Source organism: Diadema antillarum, unplaced genomic scaffold (genome assembly GCF_040938485.1).
Source record: "Diadema antillarum isolate AM-2024a unplaced genomic scaffold, OU_Dant_1.0 seq00001435_RagTag, whole genome shotgun sequence".
In the NCBI taxonomy this organism is placed as follows: domain Eukaryota; kingdom Metazoa; phylum Echinodermata; class Echinoidea; order Diadematoida; family Diadematidae; genus Diadema; species Diadema antillarum.
Window position 1 is genome coordinate 875,649 of NW_027272185.1, and position 15,037 is coordinate 890,685.

General features: G+C 37.1%; 1 protein-coding gene across 1 annotated transcript in view; it reads left to right on the forward strand.

The window, feature by feature from the left end:
• LOC139709422 (gamma-aminobutyric acid type B receptor subunit 1-like) overlaps window positions 1-15,037 on the forward strand; it is a 318,845-nt gene that overhangs the window by 300,318 nt on the left and 3,490 nt on the right. Inside the window, exons 12-14 of the mRNA XM_071621390.1 lie at window positions 11,759-11,902; window positions 12,673-12,874; window positions 14,575-14,702. Coding sequence (XP_071477491.1) covers window positions 11,759-11,902; window positions 12,673-12,874; window positions 14,575-14,702 — 474 coding nt within the window. The remainder of the gene's footprint in view (window positions 1-11,758; window positions 11,903-12,672; window positions 12,875-14,574; window positions 14,703-15,037) is intronic.

Genomic DNA, 15,037 nt, shown 5'->3' on the forward strand with positions numbered 1-15,037 from the left:
CTTAGAATGTTGTTATCGGAAACTGTGGTTTACAGATGATATGCTGTACATATTGTGTGGTCAAAAATTAGACATATGATACAAAAGTAGGCAGCTGTATGTCTCTGAATGGCCGGAAGTGTTATGTTTTGGGGTTGTCCATCTCTGCTTCTATTTCATTACTGGCTGTTGCTATTCAGTACTCTCTGACTTTCTCTTTTTACTTGGCTCAGGCATGTACACAAGGTGTATAGATGACATGATTGAATTTTTCATCAAGGTCAAAGGTCATTGAATTGTGGCTAGATTTTTTTTTTCAGCTGTAACTTAATTTAGGAATGTCCAGTGGTAGTAGAAATCTACAGGAAGGGCAGACATAAAAGACATGTAATTGATGAAGGTGTTATGAGTAGCAAACAAAATCAAAAGTCACTTCTTTTTTGCGCTCTTTGAAAAAAGTTATTTCCAGTCATTAGTTCAACAAGTAATGTTGAATAATTATGTAAGTTGCTAGTAGTGTTAGTAGTGGTGTAAGTACAGAGCATAAAGTGAAGTCTTTTCTTCAAGCTTTCCTCCAATCTTACTCCATGTGTCAGAAGATAAAGGTAACAGTTGAATACAGTGCGTTTACAGCAGGAGACCACTCGTAGAGGGTAAACGACCTGCGAGCTCTAGTCTTCCAGCTATAGGGGCGAGGGGATGGGTAAAAAAGATTAGTGATAGTGTTTAAGGTATTTATACCCCATAAAGGCTTTGGGGCGGGTCGGCCGTGATAAGGCAAAGGAACGTAACTCAAAATTTGGGCATTTTGAGTTATGAGCATATGCCTCCTAAATAAAATGCGCTCTTTTTAATGATGAATGTCTCAATTCTCAAATGTTTGCCATTTCAGAGATAAAAAGCGTATCTTACACACCTTTTTCACAACTTTGCCGTTTCCAGCTAGGCAAAACAACGTAACCTGAGATACGTATAGAAATGACAAAGAAAGCATTTTCGCTGTTACGGCAAATGAACGTATCTTTACATACACTGTTTTTTCATGGTGGTCTCTCAAGAAAAAAGAAGGAAGTTGCGACGCCAAACGAACGTATGTCATCATACAGCGCTTTGCTGTATAAAATCAGGGCCATGCGCGCTTCAGTCAGCACGGCAAAACAACGTATCAACATCGTGGCCATCACAACACACGCTACACTGCATAACTCTATGTGTATTAGACCTACGGCTACGTGCTGCAGATCCATTTCAGCCGCGGCAGTGAGTGTATGTAGTGCCGCCGCTGCTGCCGCGCCGCTTGCGACAACAGCTTTTGAAAAAGCAGAGTTACACCGACTGGTTGACTGGCAGGCAAGCTTTGCTGCAGTGTGAACCATGAAGTCATGCCCATTGTTCTGTTTTGCAGTCATGGAATGGATATTCTCCTGACCAGTTAATGCTACCACAAAGAAAATCAGCGGTAACACCGGTAAGTTTTACATTTTTTGTCAGGTCTAAGTTTGATCTAGCCCGACCAGAAGCCGTGCGAAGTACGTCGATTGGGCTGTACAGACTGGACGACAGTACGCTTTGCTAGTAGGGTCCAGTACTTTCGGTAATAGTTTTCACTTAGATTTAAGAAATCGATGAGTAAAAAAAAAATAAACAAAAAACTCAGCAAGCTATGAAAATAAAGAGCGAACTTACAGCTATGAGTATGACAGCCTTTCCTTTCGGTGAGCTTGGCAAAACGCGGCTCATTGGTATGGGTGTGGTTGTGGTTCTACTAATGTAATAAGGACTAGGCCTATGTAAATGTAGGATACTTGTACTACTACTAGTGGTCTAGTAGATCAAGTAGTGACTCTGAAAAGAAATGTACCTATGCGCAAATAAATTAAGTGGACCCCAATATGCTGTAATGATCATCGACTTGACGTCTTCTACCTCAAATCCAGTTTTGGTCTAAAAGTCTAAAAAAGTAACAGCTTTATAGTAAACAGTAGACTCGACTTTAAGCTAATGACAATAAAGCTTGATACTGATGAATTCCATTTAGTCTTCAGTGGCAACATGAACTGCTGGAAGACGATATGTTCTAATAATGACATTAACATCATTACTTTGGCAAGAAAAGCAAGGACAACAAATAATGTTTGGTCTACATCTTTGGTTAAACACAAGTAGTCTTAGATCTTGTTTGTTATTTCTTGAAAGGATGAAGAATATGATTGTGGTGTTTTCATACATACAGGAATACTATCAACTTAAGATTAGCGTACAAAAATAAAGTCATATTTAATGGTACTCTGTACCTGCTAACTATGGAAGCCTGATTTATCTTTTTATTTTATTTTTTTTTTTGGGGGGGGGGGGGTATTCTTTGTGCAGTTTTAGGCAGCTGTACATATTCTTTAAAACATTTTTTTTTTCATTTCGATACAAAAAAAAAAATGCATTGTAGCCATGGTAGATCCTATACATATTATACGTTCCACCCCTCCCCATAAAAATGTTGAGGGCAAAAGCTCATAGAATTCAAATATCTATCCTTAAGTTAGGTGGTTTTACATACTATGGAAAGTTCAAATATTCAGACCCAATCGTGTACTTTAGATGATATTAACATTTGTGTTGAAATACATATTTCCATGTCTCTCTTTTCAGTGTCCACACCAACCGCCAGCCTAGACCAGCACAGAAAAGGAATGCAGTGTATCAAGTACAATAAGAGGTACAAGTTGAATAATAACCTATTAATTCATACAACAAAAGTAGAAGAAGGGGGAAGAAATGAATCCCACCTTTGTCATTATCACTGGCGACACAAGCCGGCATTTGGAAGAATTATAAAAGAAAAAAATAAAAGAAGGCAGAATCCATGATGATGACTCTTTGATAATTTGAGAATATAACATTTCACAGTTTATTCCTTAGCGATAAAAAAAATAATATTAAATGAAAACTGACGAAATAGTCACCATTCTCTCTCAAAAACAAACACAGGCCTTGTATATCCTCAAGGGGTATTTGTATGATGTTGAATAATAGATATTGTGAGTGTATTTCGATATTAAATACTCATTCTCATTTCCTTTGCTTTTTTTGGCAGTGGGAGGGGGTCTGTGAGAGAGGATTTGTTATACACAACCATGTCTAATGAAGAATTTAATCACATAATATAACTAAAGCAGAGTTGAAATTCACTAGCTGTCTTTTATGGAAAATACAGAGTGCCTTATTTTGTGTTAAATATTCTTTTCCGTTTCTTTTACATTTTCCTGCAGTGGTCTATCGAGCAGTTCGAAAGCAGAGAAAAGAGCAACTATACAAATTTCAGAACAGCTGTGCACGCCCGTCAGAATCTCATGAAAGATGGAGTGGATTGTGCACTAGATCAGTCAACTCTAGAAGAAAAATAATAACACTCGGATTGTTTATATAGGATCAGGTAACTCTTTCACAGTTAAATTAAGAACTCAAAAAACTCAACTGTGAAGTGTTAATGACTATTCTCACGTTATGAAGGCACAAGAAAGATTTTGTTTTCATATTAATATGAAACTAAAGGTTCTATTTCGAAAAAAAAAATATGAGGGCTTATTGCCCTTTGAAATGATGACTAAAAGTATCAACTTTAGGTAAAACTATCACTTATTCATATCAAATATTGTTGTAAATGCTTGCCCTCAAAATCAATATCATGTCGATTGAAACATGTCCACATATTTCAGAAAACCAGGGAAATGGTAAACTTATTTCCTGCAAAATTTTCATATTTTATTTTGAGCCTAATCCCTCCAGGAGTTCTCAGACAACGCAGATGTATTGCAGCACAGCAAATCGCTGTTGTGATAAGACGTTTATTGAAATGTGTTTAAAGTGAATACTGTTGCAAATTTTCCCTTCGTTTAAGCTGCCTAATAATTGTTCTTTACCCAAGTATTTACTTCTTACTACACTTGATCTTCAACAACAGTAAGGATTAAAAATATTATGTGTGCTATTTATAATTTTAATTTGTAGATGTTCTGATCTTCCAAGGTAAACATTGATGGGAAGGTCTGATATGGTAATAGTATAACTAATCTCCAGAAAAAAAAACAACAATTACGTTCTGTCGAAAATTTTGTTTCCAGGGTTTTGTTCAACTGTGGTACGCATGTAAGCTACTTTACTCGGGAAGTAAATTACATTTTTTTTTTATTTCTTGTTAACCATCATGACAACGTTTAGTTACTGCTGATTTGCTTTCAATGTGATAAAAGCATGATGGCATGTCAAACTCTCTCTTAAATTTTAATAAGAAAGCGTACATATCTATGTCATATAACTTGCAAATAATCGAATGATTTTTGTAATGCTGTTGTCTTTGAGAAACAGATGTACACACATTTTTTCCCTATAAACCTTTTAGAAGATGTAAATCAGTCTCTGCATCTACATTTCTGTCATGTCTTTCTCAAAGTTATTCTACTGAGAGAATTAAATGTTTGCAACTCTGACAAGTCTGAGGTGTGTATGTGTGTGTGTGTGTTTTGTGTGTTTTTGTACTTGCTTGGTTGTGTGTGTGTGTGCGTGTGTGTGTGTGTGTGTGTGTGTGTGTGTGAGTGGTCAAGTTACACCTAAAAACATTAAAACCTGGATTCATGATTACCTGATAAATCATTGTTATTATTGTTGCTGTTCAAAGAATTGAGGCATATTATCATTAAAAGTTTTAACCTTACGGATACAATTCATGCAATCAACCAAACATTAACAACTTATAACGATAAACAGAGTACAAAATATCATTCTTTCTGTTCAAATCCTTTCATCTCAATGGAAATCGTTAAATAAATCAAAGAAAAGATAGAAATTAAAATAGGAGTCTCAATAGCAACACATTAAATTGCGTGTATGTGTCTTTGAAACGACGTGTATGTGCAGATGTCTATACAATTTTTTCAATACCCATTTGATTTAATTTTTTTTTGTCAGTTCTCATACAGTCATAATATTTGCCACTCATGCATTGTCATACTAAAAATTATACATATTTCAAGTTCATCTTAATTGTAGCAGATGGCATAAGAAGTGTCATGAAATCCATTTTACAGACTTACCCAAACTCGAACTTTAGTTGTCAATATTAATCCAAATCCATGTTTTTGTTAAAACAACATGAATGATAAACCAAATACAATGTATAATTATGTTCCCAATGAAAAATCTTACATCAAGGGATAAAAAGCATACACTTAAAGATAATAAAAGAAGAATGGACATCTCAATAAACTATAAACTGTATATGCAAATAAAGAAAAACAAAAATTTACGGTGATTGGTAGATAACTAATTACATATAGCACATACTCGGTAAGTTTTAATTTAAAAAAATGAAAATGTTCACTTGCATCGATAATTTTGCAAGCTACTGTGTTTTACTATTCTTAATATATATTTAAAAACATATAACGGGACTTTTATTATCCAGTTAAGAAAATTGTCAAATAAATAAATGATAGAGGTTGTTGCCATTGAGTCGGGATACGTCATTCTGCCTAATTACATTGATGAAAGGGTTAAGGCGCAGATATTTGTAAGTCAAGATACGTTCTTTTGGCATACTGAAGTGGCTTCGCGGGAGAATGCTTACGCGCCGTAAGTCAGGATACGTTCTTTTGCCTAATTGATATGTTGCCGCGTGAGGATTCTCGCACAACGTAAGTAAGGATACGCTCTTTTGGCAAACTAGAATTACTCATCAGCACAGTGCTGTGATTCGGTAAAATGCTGTATCTATTCTAAACATGGCAATTACTCTAAAACGGGAAGTCCTATTTTACTGAAATTTTATCGAGATATTCCTTATTAATGCCCTAGAAACTTCGCTGCTTCAGAAGTGTTTTACTCTTATCACGGAAAAACGGGAACCAATTGAATTTTCAAACTCGTTTTTCTCAGAACATGATATTCTGAGTTACGTTGTTTTGCCTTATTACGGCCGGGGTGTCAAGTAAAGCCACAATTTTCTATCAAAACCTTTATTCATTGTTCTTTCTATTACCTTGTAAGCCCATATCGTCATAGGATATGGTTTTAATGATAAAGGACTTCCATGAAATATTAGTCTGTGGGGTTTTTTTTCAGAAGCTTTGTTTGACAGGTTTCAGACAGAATGCTTTTGCAGTTGTGAAGGCATTGTTTTCAGGTCTTTAACACCTCCTAGATACAAATCACAATTTGTCGGCTGAGAATGAGAATAGCATTAAGGTGCCTTGAACAGTATGGCTTTAGTGGCATTTTAACGCCCTTATCATTCTCAGCCGACGAATTATCAAAATTCCATCACAGCATCAAATTCATCTTCGGGGATAATCTCCCACCACTTAGAGTAAGCAGGAAAAAAAGAAAATGATGCTGAATCAATATCTGATGTCTTTTTGTAGAAAGAGTGGCATCATTGCCGCAATAATATTCCCAGGTGTAAAAAAAAAAAGTTGAGAGAGTGGGATTTTCATTATGTTTTATTAATGATAGAATGAGAGTCTGTCTGCATTTTTTTTTCAGGAGTGTAGGCTGGAACATTCTGAGGTGAATCATACATGGAATATGTTCGTAGGTGTGACTCATCTTTTTACTGTCCTCTGACAGTTTGTGGGTATACTGAATCCTTATCCATTAATTTCAGTGAGAGCATTCTTAACCCATTCCTTCCGCAATTCCCTGAGTGTCTTTAACCCGTTGAGGACGAGTCCCGAGTATACTCGGGCAGGTGTCTATGGGAAATGCATGTTGTAGCAAAATCAGTCCGTCCTCAACGGGTTAATGCTCCCAAACGACATTCCTTTCTCCCGTCTGCAGAGAACGGACAGGTTGGTAATCCAACTGTGCGAAAGCAGTCAAGTGGTTCATGTATCCCCCCTCCAAGGTCAACTACATGTGCCTTTGAACAAAGGAAATATCAATCGGGTGCAGTGAATGAATAGAGCGTGCACTGATGGGCTCACAGACTCATTTGTTCTATACAAAACCAGGCACCTGAATGGGATGACTGGGGTCAGCGAACACACAAATCTACTGAGCTCAGCTTTGATCGCTAATGTACATGTTCATACGAGTTTTGTAGTAGAGCAAGCTCATACTAATTCAGAAATAAGGTAAAAAATACTGTGATATATGCATTTTTTACAGAAAGAGAACAAGTGCAGAGAGAATAAACTCTTATCTTTTTATCAAACCCATTTTGGGGGATATTATAACACAAAGAAACATGAATTTAGACCATGAAAGCAGGCACTCTTGTGTTCATATTGGGAACCTGGTATACCAGGGCCCCGTTTTATCAAAACAAAATCGATTATAAATTCCCTTACCACACAGGCTGCCATAGACTTACAGTTGAAATCAACTATATAATCAATTTTAACTCTTCATAAAACAGGACCCAGGTATACCTGGTATACCTGGTATACCAGGTTCCCGTATATCAGTTGCTTCCATGGGAACCTGGTCCCATTAGGAATGGGTAAATGTACTTGTCGCTGTTGCTCTTCCTTGTTCTCCATGAAAGTTACAAAACTCCTGCGTGTAAAGGTATTTGAGTGATTAAATTTGTATTGATCATACCTGAGTTGCTTCCTGTTCTGATGTTCTGTTGAAGGATTTCAGTTTTAAATGGTATTAAAATGCAATCTCATTTTTTTGTTGGGGGGGGGGGCTGCTTTTTTGTTTGTGTATATGTTGTTAGACACATAAAACCACAAAATGTTTTACAGTGTAAGCTCTTATGGATAATTTAATATTACAGAAAATTCTTTGGTAAGGTAGATATGGCCCACAAAATAAATTAAATTCTGAACATAGGACGTCCCCCTAATTAGGGAGAAGGGTCAAGCAGTTAGGTCTCGAATATCCTGTGAAAATATTGATACTGGCTTTGGGCTATAGAGAGTGAAGTGCATTACAGGCGAATGAAACCAATAATTGAGTGAGTGAGATATATATATGTATATATGTTTATATGTTATATATATGTGTGTGAATGAATGCAGCAACAGTGGTACATTGTAAAATACACCAGTGAAAGTTTGAGGAATATTGGAGAAACAGTTCAAATGTAATGAGTCTTAAAAGCTTTGGTGCTATCATTGAAGTAGAAGATTACAACATTAGTGACAGTGATATATTGATTTGATTTGATATGATTTGATTTATTCTCTGTATGCCATTTTTTTTCAAATACATCAATTTTCTGCAACTTCATAAACATAGAACAAAACAGTAGTATAAATACTTTCAACGATTATCATTATTTTCATCAATTATACAATACATCAGTAATATAATTACATGAGTTACATCTTAATTTGCATACAGAACGATTGCCAAGAATAAGCACAAAGCTTGAACTTATATATCAAGAAAATATATATATATAGAGAAAATATAAAGAACATTCAACACATTTTTACATTTTAGCATAATGACAAGAGCACTTGACCTAGTAAGCTATGTTAAAAAAGCAGGGGGAATAATGTTACCGTTAACATGTGCCAGTATGTTTCACAAAGAAATAATTTTGTGGGATTCTCTTTATACATTCTTTGTATCATTTTCTGAACATGACTTCACAAACTAGGGTAGCCATCTCATCCAGTGATGAAACTTTAAGCATGGATCACTTTTGAATGAATTGCCCCCAATTGTCATCAAACTCTCCCTGATTTTGTCTTCTATTATTGCTGCAGTCACATGTGGGTTTCATTCCTCTTTAAGGTAGTCTGAAAAGATCACAATGATCAGTACCAAAGACTTTAGTTGGCACAGTGAGCTTGTGTGTTGTATTTATTTTTTCAAGCGAAATAAAACTTGGCATAATCAAGAATGAAAATCAAGAACAAAACAAAAAAAGAAGTCATGTTCTCGGCAATTTGACTCATTGGCAAGTGGTAATGTGATTATAATAGTTCACAGTGGGTTACACAAATAATGGTTTCACAGAACACGGGATGTGCATGAAAACTAGGAAAGTTACCCCCCCCCCCCACCACCAAGAAAAAATATTCAAAGAATGGAAAAAAAGAAAAACAATGAAATGAGAGAACATTTCATTCAGGTCGTAGAGTTGGGGGTTTTTTTTCCCTGGATGTGGGTGCAAATGGAAACATTCCCTTCTCGTGGTTGTTGGCGCCAGAAGCAATGTGCAAATCAAATCCGCGGTCGTTCCTTTTGGTGACTCTGGGTTGGGCTTGAATTGCTTACGAGGATTGTCGCCCATCCAGGCCCCTGCTTCTGGACATGCTTTCTTTCTCACCTCCCTGTAAAGCACCGAATAACGACTGAGAAATTCATCTGCACTTTTCCACGACTGCAGCCTCATTCAATTAGGAACCCGCGCTTCCTCAGAAAAATGTTTGTCCAACACATGAAGGGAATGTTACGCACAATTATTGTGGGTGCTGAAAAGTCTGAGCAAAACAAGACAAGAGGAAATTAATTTCCACTGTGATTGGTGAGCTGTTTTCTTTACCTTTTGTGGTTTATGTTGTCTTATCTTTCTTCCTTTTTTGTATCTGCTCTGCCCAATGGGGCTTTTTTTTCCTTCATTTTGTGGATGAATTTAAGATCTTGTTAACAACTTTTTGACCTGTGTGATCCAGTTTCTGGTGTACTTTTTGTTCCACTGCCCGTAATACAATTGACTCTTTCCTCATGAAAACATCTGATGGGAAGTTGTTGTTTTTTGTTGTTGGTCTCTCCCTCTTGATCTTTGTCTCCTTATCCTTCTCTCTATCTCATTCATTCATTCATTCATTCTTTCATTCTTTCATTCATTCATTCATTCATTCATTCATTCATTCATTCATTCATTCATTCATTCATTCATTCATTTGTTCATTTTCCATCTGATAAAGTGGCTGGATAGCCCATATTCAGCTATTCAAAGCTGATTTTCCATGGGGTCCTGTTGTAAACCAGTGTATTTACACTAGTCTGCAATATCATTCATTCATTCTGTTTGGTCTGCTAGTTTTGCTGCTGGTTTATTAGGGTATTGCAGTCAGAACGGAGGGATGGGATGGTTGTTATTTTTGTTTTTCAGAACATACATAAATATCCTTTACTTAATATTTTGCATTTCATGATTTCAATTCATAAGCTGGCGACTTGACTGTTGATTTACGCTGGTCTACAATATCACTTTTGCTATCGACTTTGGTCCCTCCCTCTGAAAAACAAAACAACAACAACCCAGACAAAAAAGCAAATTAAATCATTGCTATTAAACTGAATTGCTTTGCTGCTGCTCAGGGCGTGGCATAAATCTTGTGTGAAATTTATTTCTGCTGTTTGGAAGAGTATACGGGATCGTGAATGACTGTTGTTGTTGTTGTTTGTTTGCTTGTTTTTGTTTTTTTTTGCATTCCAACTTGTTATCAATGAAGGCTTGGTATTTACATTGTCTGCACACTAATATTCTTCAGTATATGTCCAGGGGAGAAAAATGCCTATATCCATGATGGCAATACTTAACCCGTTGAGGATGAGTCCCAAGTATACTAGGGCAAGCGTCTATCGGAAGTGCGTGTTGTAGCAAAATCAGTCAGTCCTCAGTGGGTTAATGAAGATGAGAGAAACCAGGAATCTGGTGTTATGCAGGAAGGGGGGCTTCCTCTTGCCCCTATCTCCTTCTTTCCCTCCTCTTACACTCCTTCGCACTCCCTTGCACTCTGGCTTTAATTTATACCTGTGACTGTAGTTCCCTGGCTGACTGGAGGCGAGATAAGCAATCAAAATTTGTGTGTGCTGGCGATTAGCGACCCACAAGCAACATATGAGATTAGGAGGACAACTAAGCAGATTATATTGACTTGCCCCAATTGAAGTAGGGCGGAGAATTGAAATTAACACCGCAGCGGGAAGGCATCTGGGCGGCTCACAAACGATGGAAGTACAATCGCACGGCATGGCGTGACGGCAAGAAGAAAGAAAGAGAAGTGCAAGGAACTGATTGTTTGTCAAACTTCAAGATGATTACTTCTGTTCAAGATATTTCAAGATAAAAACTATCACTTGCTGACAATTTTACATGAAGAGAAATAAGAGAATCAAACAAACAAAAAATCACAGAAAGTTGTATACAGTATATGTGTTCTTATTGATCTCCTCTTTTGATATCTCTTTTTCCATTTGTTCGCATGTCTATTCATCAAATGAAAATATAGCACTTCATACATCTTGGTATCAATCAATATCCATGTCTGTTCCTCTCACTGTGTCCGATATCTTCTAGTCTCTCACCATTCTGATAGATATATGTTTCTCTCACTCTCTGTTATATTATTTCTTTCTACTTTCCTATCAAGCATCCACTGTCATAACTTATCTGTACTCTTGTCATCTTCCCAACTATTATTCATCCATTTTGTTCCTTTCTTTTTGATCTGTATGCTTTCTGCATAATCTCTCTATATTCTACTAAAAAAAAAATACATATATGTTTCTCATAGAGAGAGGTTTGGAGTATACCACATGGGGATAAAATTACTGTGGTGAGAAGAGAAAGTGAAGCAAGGTGTAGAAGAGGGGGTAGAATCTTTTTGTGTTTTGAATCAGTATGAGGAACATAATATGTTCCTATATGATAATATAGAAAAACAAACAGAAACATATGTTATATGTTTCTGTTTGTTCTATTATCATATGTTATATGTTTCTGTGTGTTGGTTTTTTTTTTCCATCAGTATGCTCCATTGTAATATATATTTTTCTATCTCTGTCCATCTCTCTCTCTCTCTCTGTCTACCACCAGTCCATCGCGTGGCTCCTGAGTACCGGCTTCTCCCTTGGCTACGGCTCCATGTTCTCCAAGATCTGGATGATGCACTCCCTGGTAACCCAGGAGAAGACAGATAATGATGATGGGAGGAGGAGGAGGAGGAAAGTTAGCTTGCAGGTGAGTAGAGAAACTTTTAACAAGTATGTGTAGAACCCAAGATTACCCATTCAAGATGCGATACTGCATCACAAAACCCACAGAGAGTTGCAGTGATCATCATTTCTGTCAGGTTTGAAGAACATCAGATTGGGTGAACCCATATGAATGAAACAGCAAAGGCAGATCCAATAAGACTCTTTTTATCTAGTGGCATTTCTTCCTGATTATATTATTTGTGGTAGATTTTTTTTAAACGCAGCTGAACAAAATGTAGATACAATATCGTGCTAAATGATGTGAGTGTGGAGAATGATGATGGGTCACACTAGTCAAAGAATCTTAGACTTCTGAAGTTATGTAAAGTTGTAATAATGAAAACTATGTAGAAACATAGGTATTAGCCACCTTATCTTATTACTTTGAAAACAAAAACAGATATGTTTATGTATCACTCAGAATGAAAGGAAGAAAAAAAGTGCACAGCTTTATCCACTTTATCAGTTGCACAGCTAACAAATTGAATGACTGTTTGGAAAAGTCTGTTTTTATGCCAAGAGCCAACTTTCCAAATTAAGGTTTGGTTACAATCAACTAGATTAAGATGTGGTAAACTGAGATGAATGATTAGAGGCTTGGCCCATGTAGCAATCTGTAATGACAAAACCATGAAAATTCAATTCAGAAGGAGAAAGTCGGGTTAGACCGATGTCTCATATTCAGCAGAGAATGGAAACAAACTTTACAACCTTTGTAAACTTTACACTCCCTTTTCCCATGCCCACTCAAAGCAGAAAGTCAACACTTGGAAGATGTACATCATGATTGCTGGCATCTTCGTACTGGACTCGTCCATCATCGCTGCATGGCAGGGCGTTGACCCCATGTACCGCATCACGGTCAACTTCACTAAGGAGAGTATCCCTGAGGATGATCTGGAGATCCTTCCACAGCTGGAGCACTGCAAGGCCAAGAACCTCCCCATCTGGCTAGGTGAATATTTCCCCCACGTGCAATATGAAGTTGATATTGACTGGCGGGAAACCTTGCAAATAGCACTATTGCACGTTGTATGTCTTAAGCCCACCGCACACTACACGACTCACGACTATACGACCTTAGGACCATAAGACCCAGTCGTACGACCTGCCAATGCACATTATACGATCAGACCTTACGAGTAGGCTTACGACTGTTCTGTCTTCAGTACATTTTACCAATGAGTATTAAAGCACACTGTGTGCGCTTGCATTTTACTGTATCTTGATTGGCTGAAAGCCCACAACTGGTCGTAGAAATTCAACATGTCAAATCTCCACGACTCCACGACTCCACGCTAAGACCCAGTCGTACAACTGGAAACTGGCACGACTGTGACGTCACACTTCCAGTCTTCAAGTCGTACGACCTGTCGGATCATATAGTGTGCGGTGGGCTTTATATTCCTAGATCTCTTTGAAACAGGCTGTACTGTGCATTCACATGCTGTAAATTCCCTCTTGTCATGCTTTCTTGTGACACTTAAAGGCATGATTTACCATTTGCAGATGAAACAAAATCTAAGCATTAGTGTTTCAAAATAGTTCTAAAATGTGAGTTAGGGATAGAAACAACCAGTGTAACAATTTGAATCACTATAATCGTTGTTAAGTGTTGTTAAGTATACAAAATGTGAACAATAGTTATAATAAAATGTTTCCAGACTTACATAACATGTAACTGTCTACAGTTATGGTTTATTGAGAAAAATAGTGATATCTCCTTATGTTTGAGGCTATATTGCAAAATTCTTATATGGTAGGATGTTTTGTGATACAATTGACCTACACATATGCATAAAAAATGATATCTTGAATTTTTTTTTAAAAATCACTGCTCCCAATGGTAAACAGGACCTGTAAGTTGATATTGACCAGAAGGAAACCGTGCAAATGGCGATAGTGCATGTCATGTGTCTCACATTTCTAGATCTCTTTGAAATAGGCTGTACTGTGCATTCACATACTGTACACTCCCTCTTGTCATGCTTTCTTGTGACACTTAATGGTGTTTTTACTCTAAATGTTATATTGACCACCCTTGAGTGAGGTTTGCTCAACCAATATTGCCCTACCCTCAACCATGCATCTTTAATCCTCTCTTGGTTTTCCAATCATTAAAAAAGAAAATGTGGTTGGGCATCTCACAAATGGGGATAGACCTCAGAAGCCAAGAAGCACTTGACAGGGCTTACTGTCTCAAAATAGCATTGCAGACTTGTGGGTAACTGTATACACGACGTTATTGCCCTTCAGTGCAGGGCCCCGTTTTATCAAAAAATAAGATCGATTTTAAATTTCCTTACCACACAGTCTGCCATAGACTTACAGTTGAAATCAACTTTATAGTCGATTTTAACTCTTTGTAAAACAGGGCCCAGATCATGTTGATAGGTTTCATCAACGATATGTACTTCCTGGTATCTTGTATGGCTTCCAGCACTCAGAATTTCTTATGATAAGGTTTATGTATTCAAGATGTGCCTTGGTATATTTGATAGATGTACGTATATCTACGTACATATATACACAATGTATCTTTATATGTATTCACACATATCTTGCCCTCGGCAATTTATTGTTGTAAATGTCAACTCTTGTCTGCAGCAATCATACCTAATTTTCTTCCCGCCATCTTCTGCCCTCATTTGTCAGGTATCTTGTATGGCATCAATGGCCTTCTACTAATTTTTGGCCTTTTCCTGGCCTACGAGACGCGGAATATGACCGTCCGCGACCTCAACGACTCACGTCTGGTTGGCATGGCAATCTACAACGTAGCTGTAAGTCGATGTAGTCCCTGTGTAGGCCCAATTAGTCTCGGAGTTTGAGGGGTTTCTTGATTTCAGAGCACAAAGTAGTCACTTTGAAACTAGATTCCAGTTCTATGGGTATTTTTTTTTTGATGTTCACTTTTATATCACAATCATCTCTAGGTAGACAAACTCATGTCTTGTCAGGACTGAGATATGCTACAAGAAGAAAAGAAATGTAATTCAGTGTGAATACTCCCTGAGCAACTTTGTCTGTGATTAAAGGGGCCCTGAAATCCAAATGCGTGTTGATTTGTTTGATCTATGATACCCTCAATATCACTTTTGCGGTGAAACGAATATCT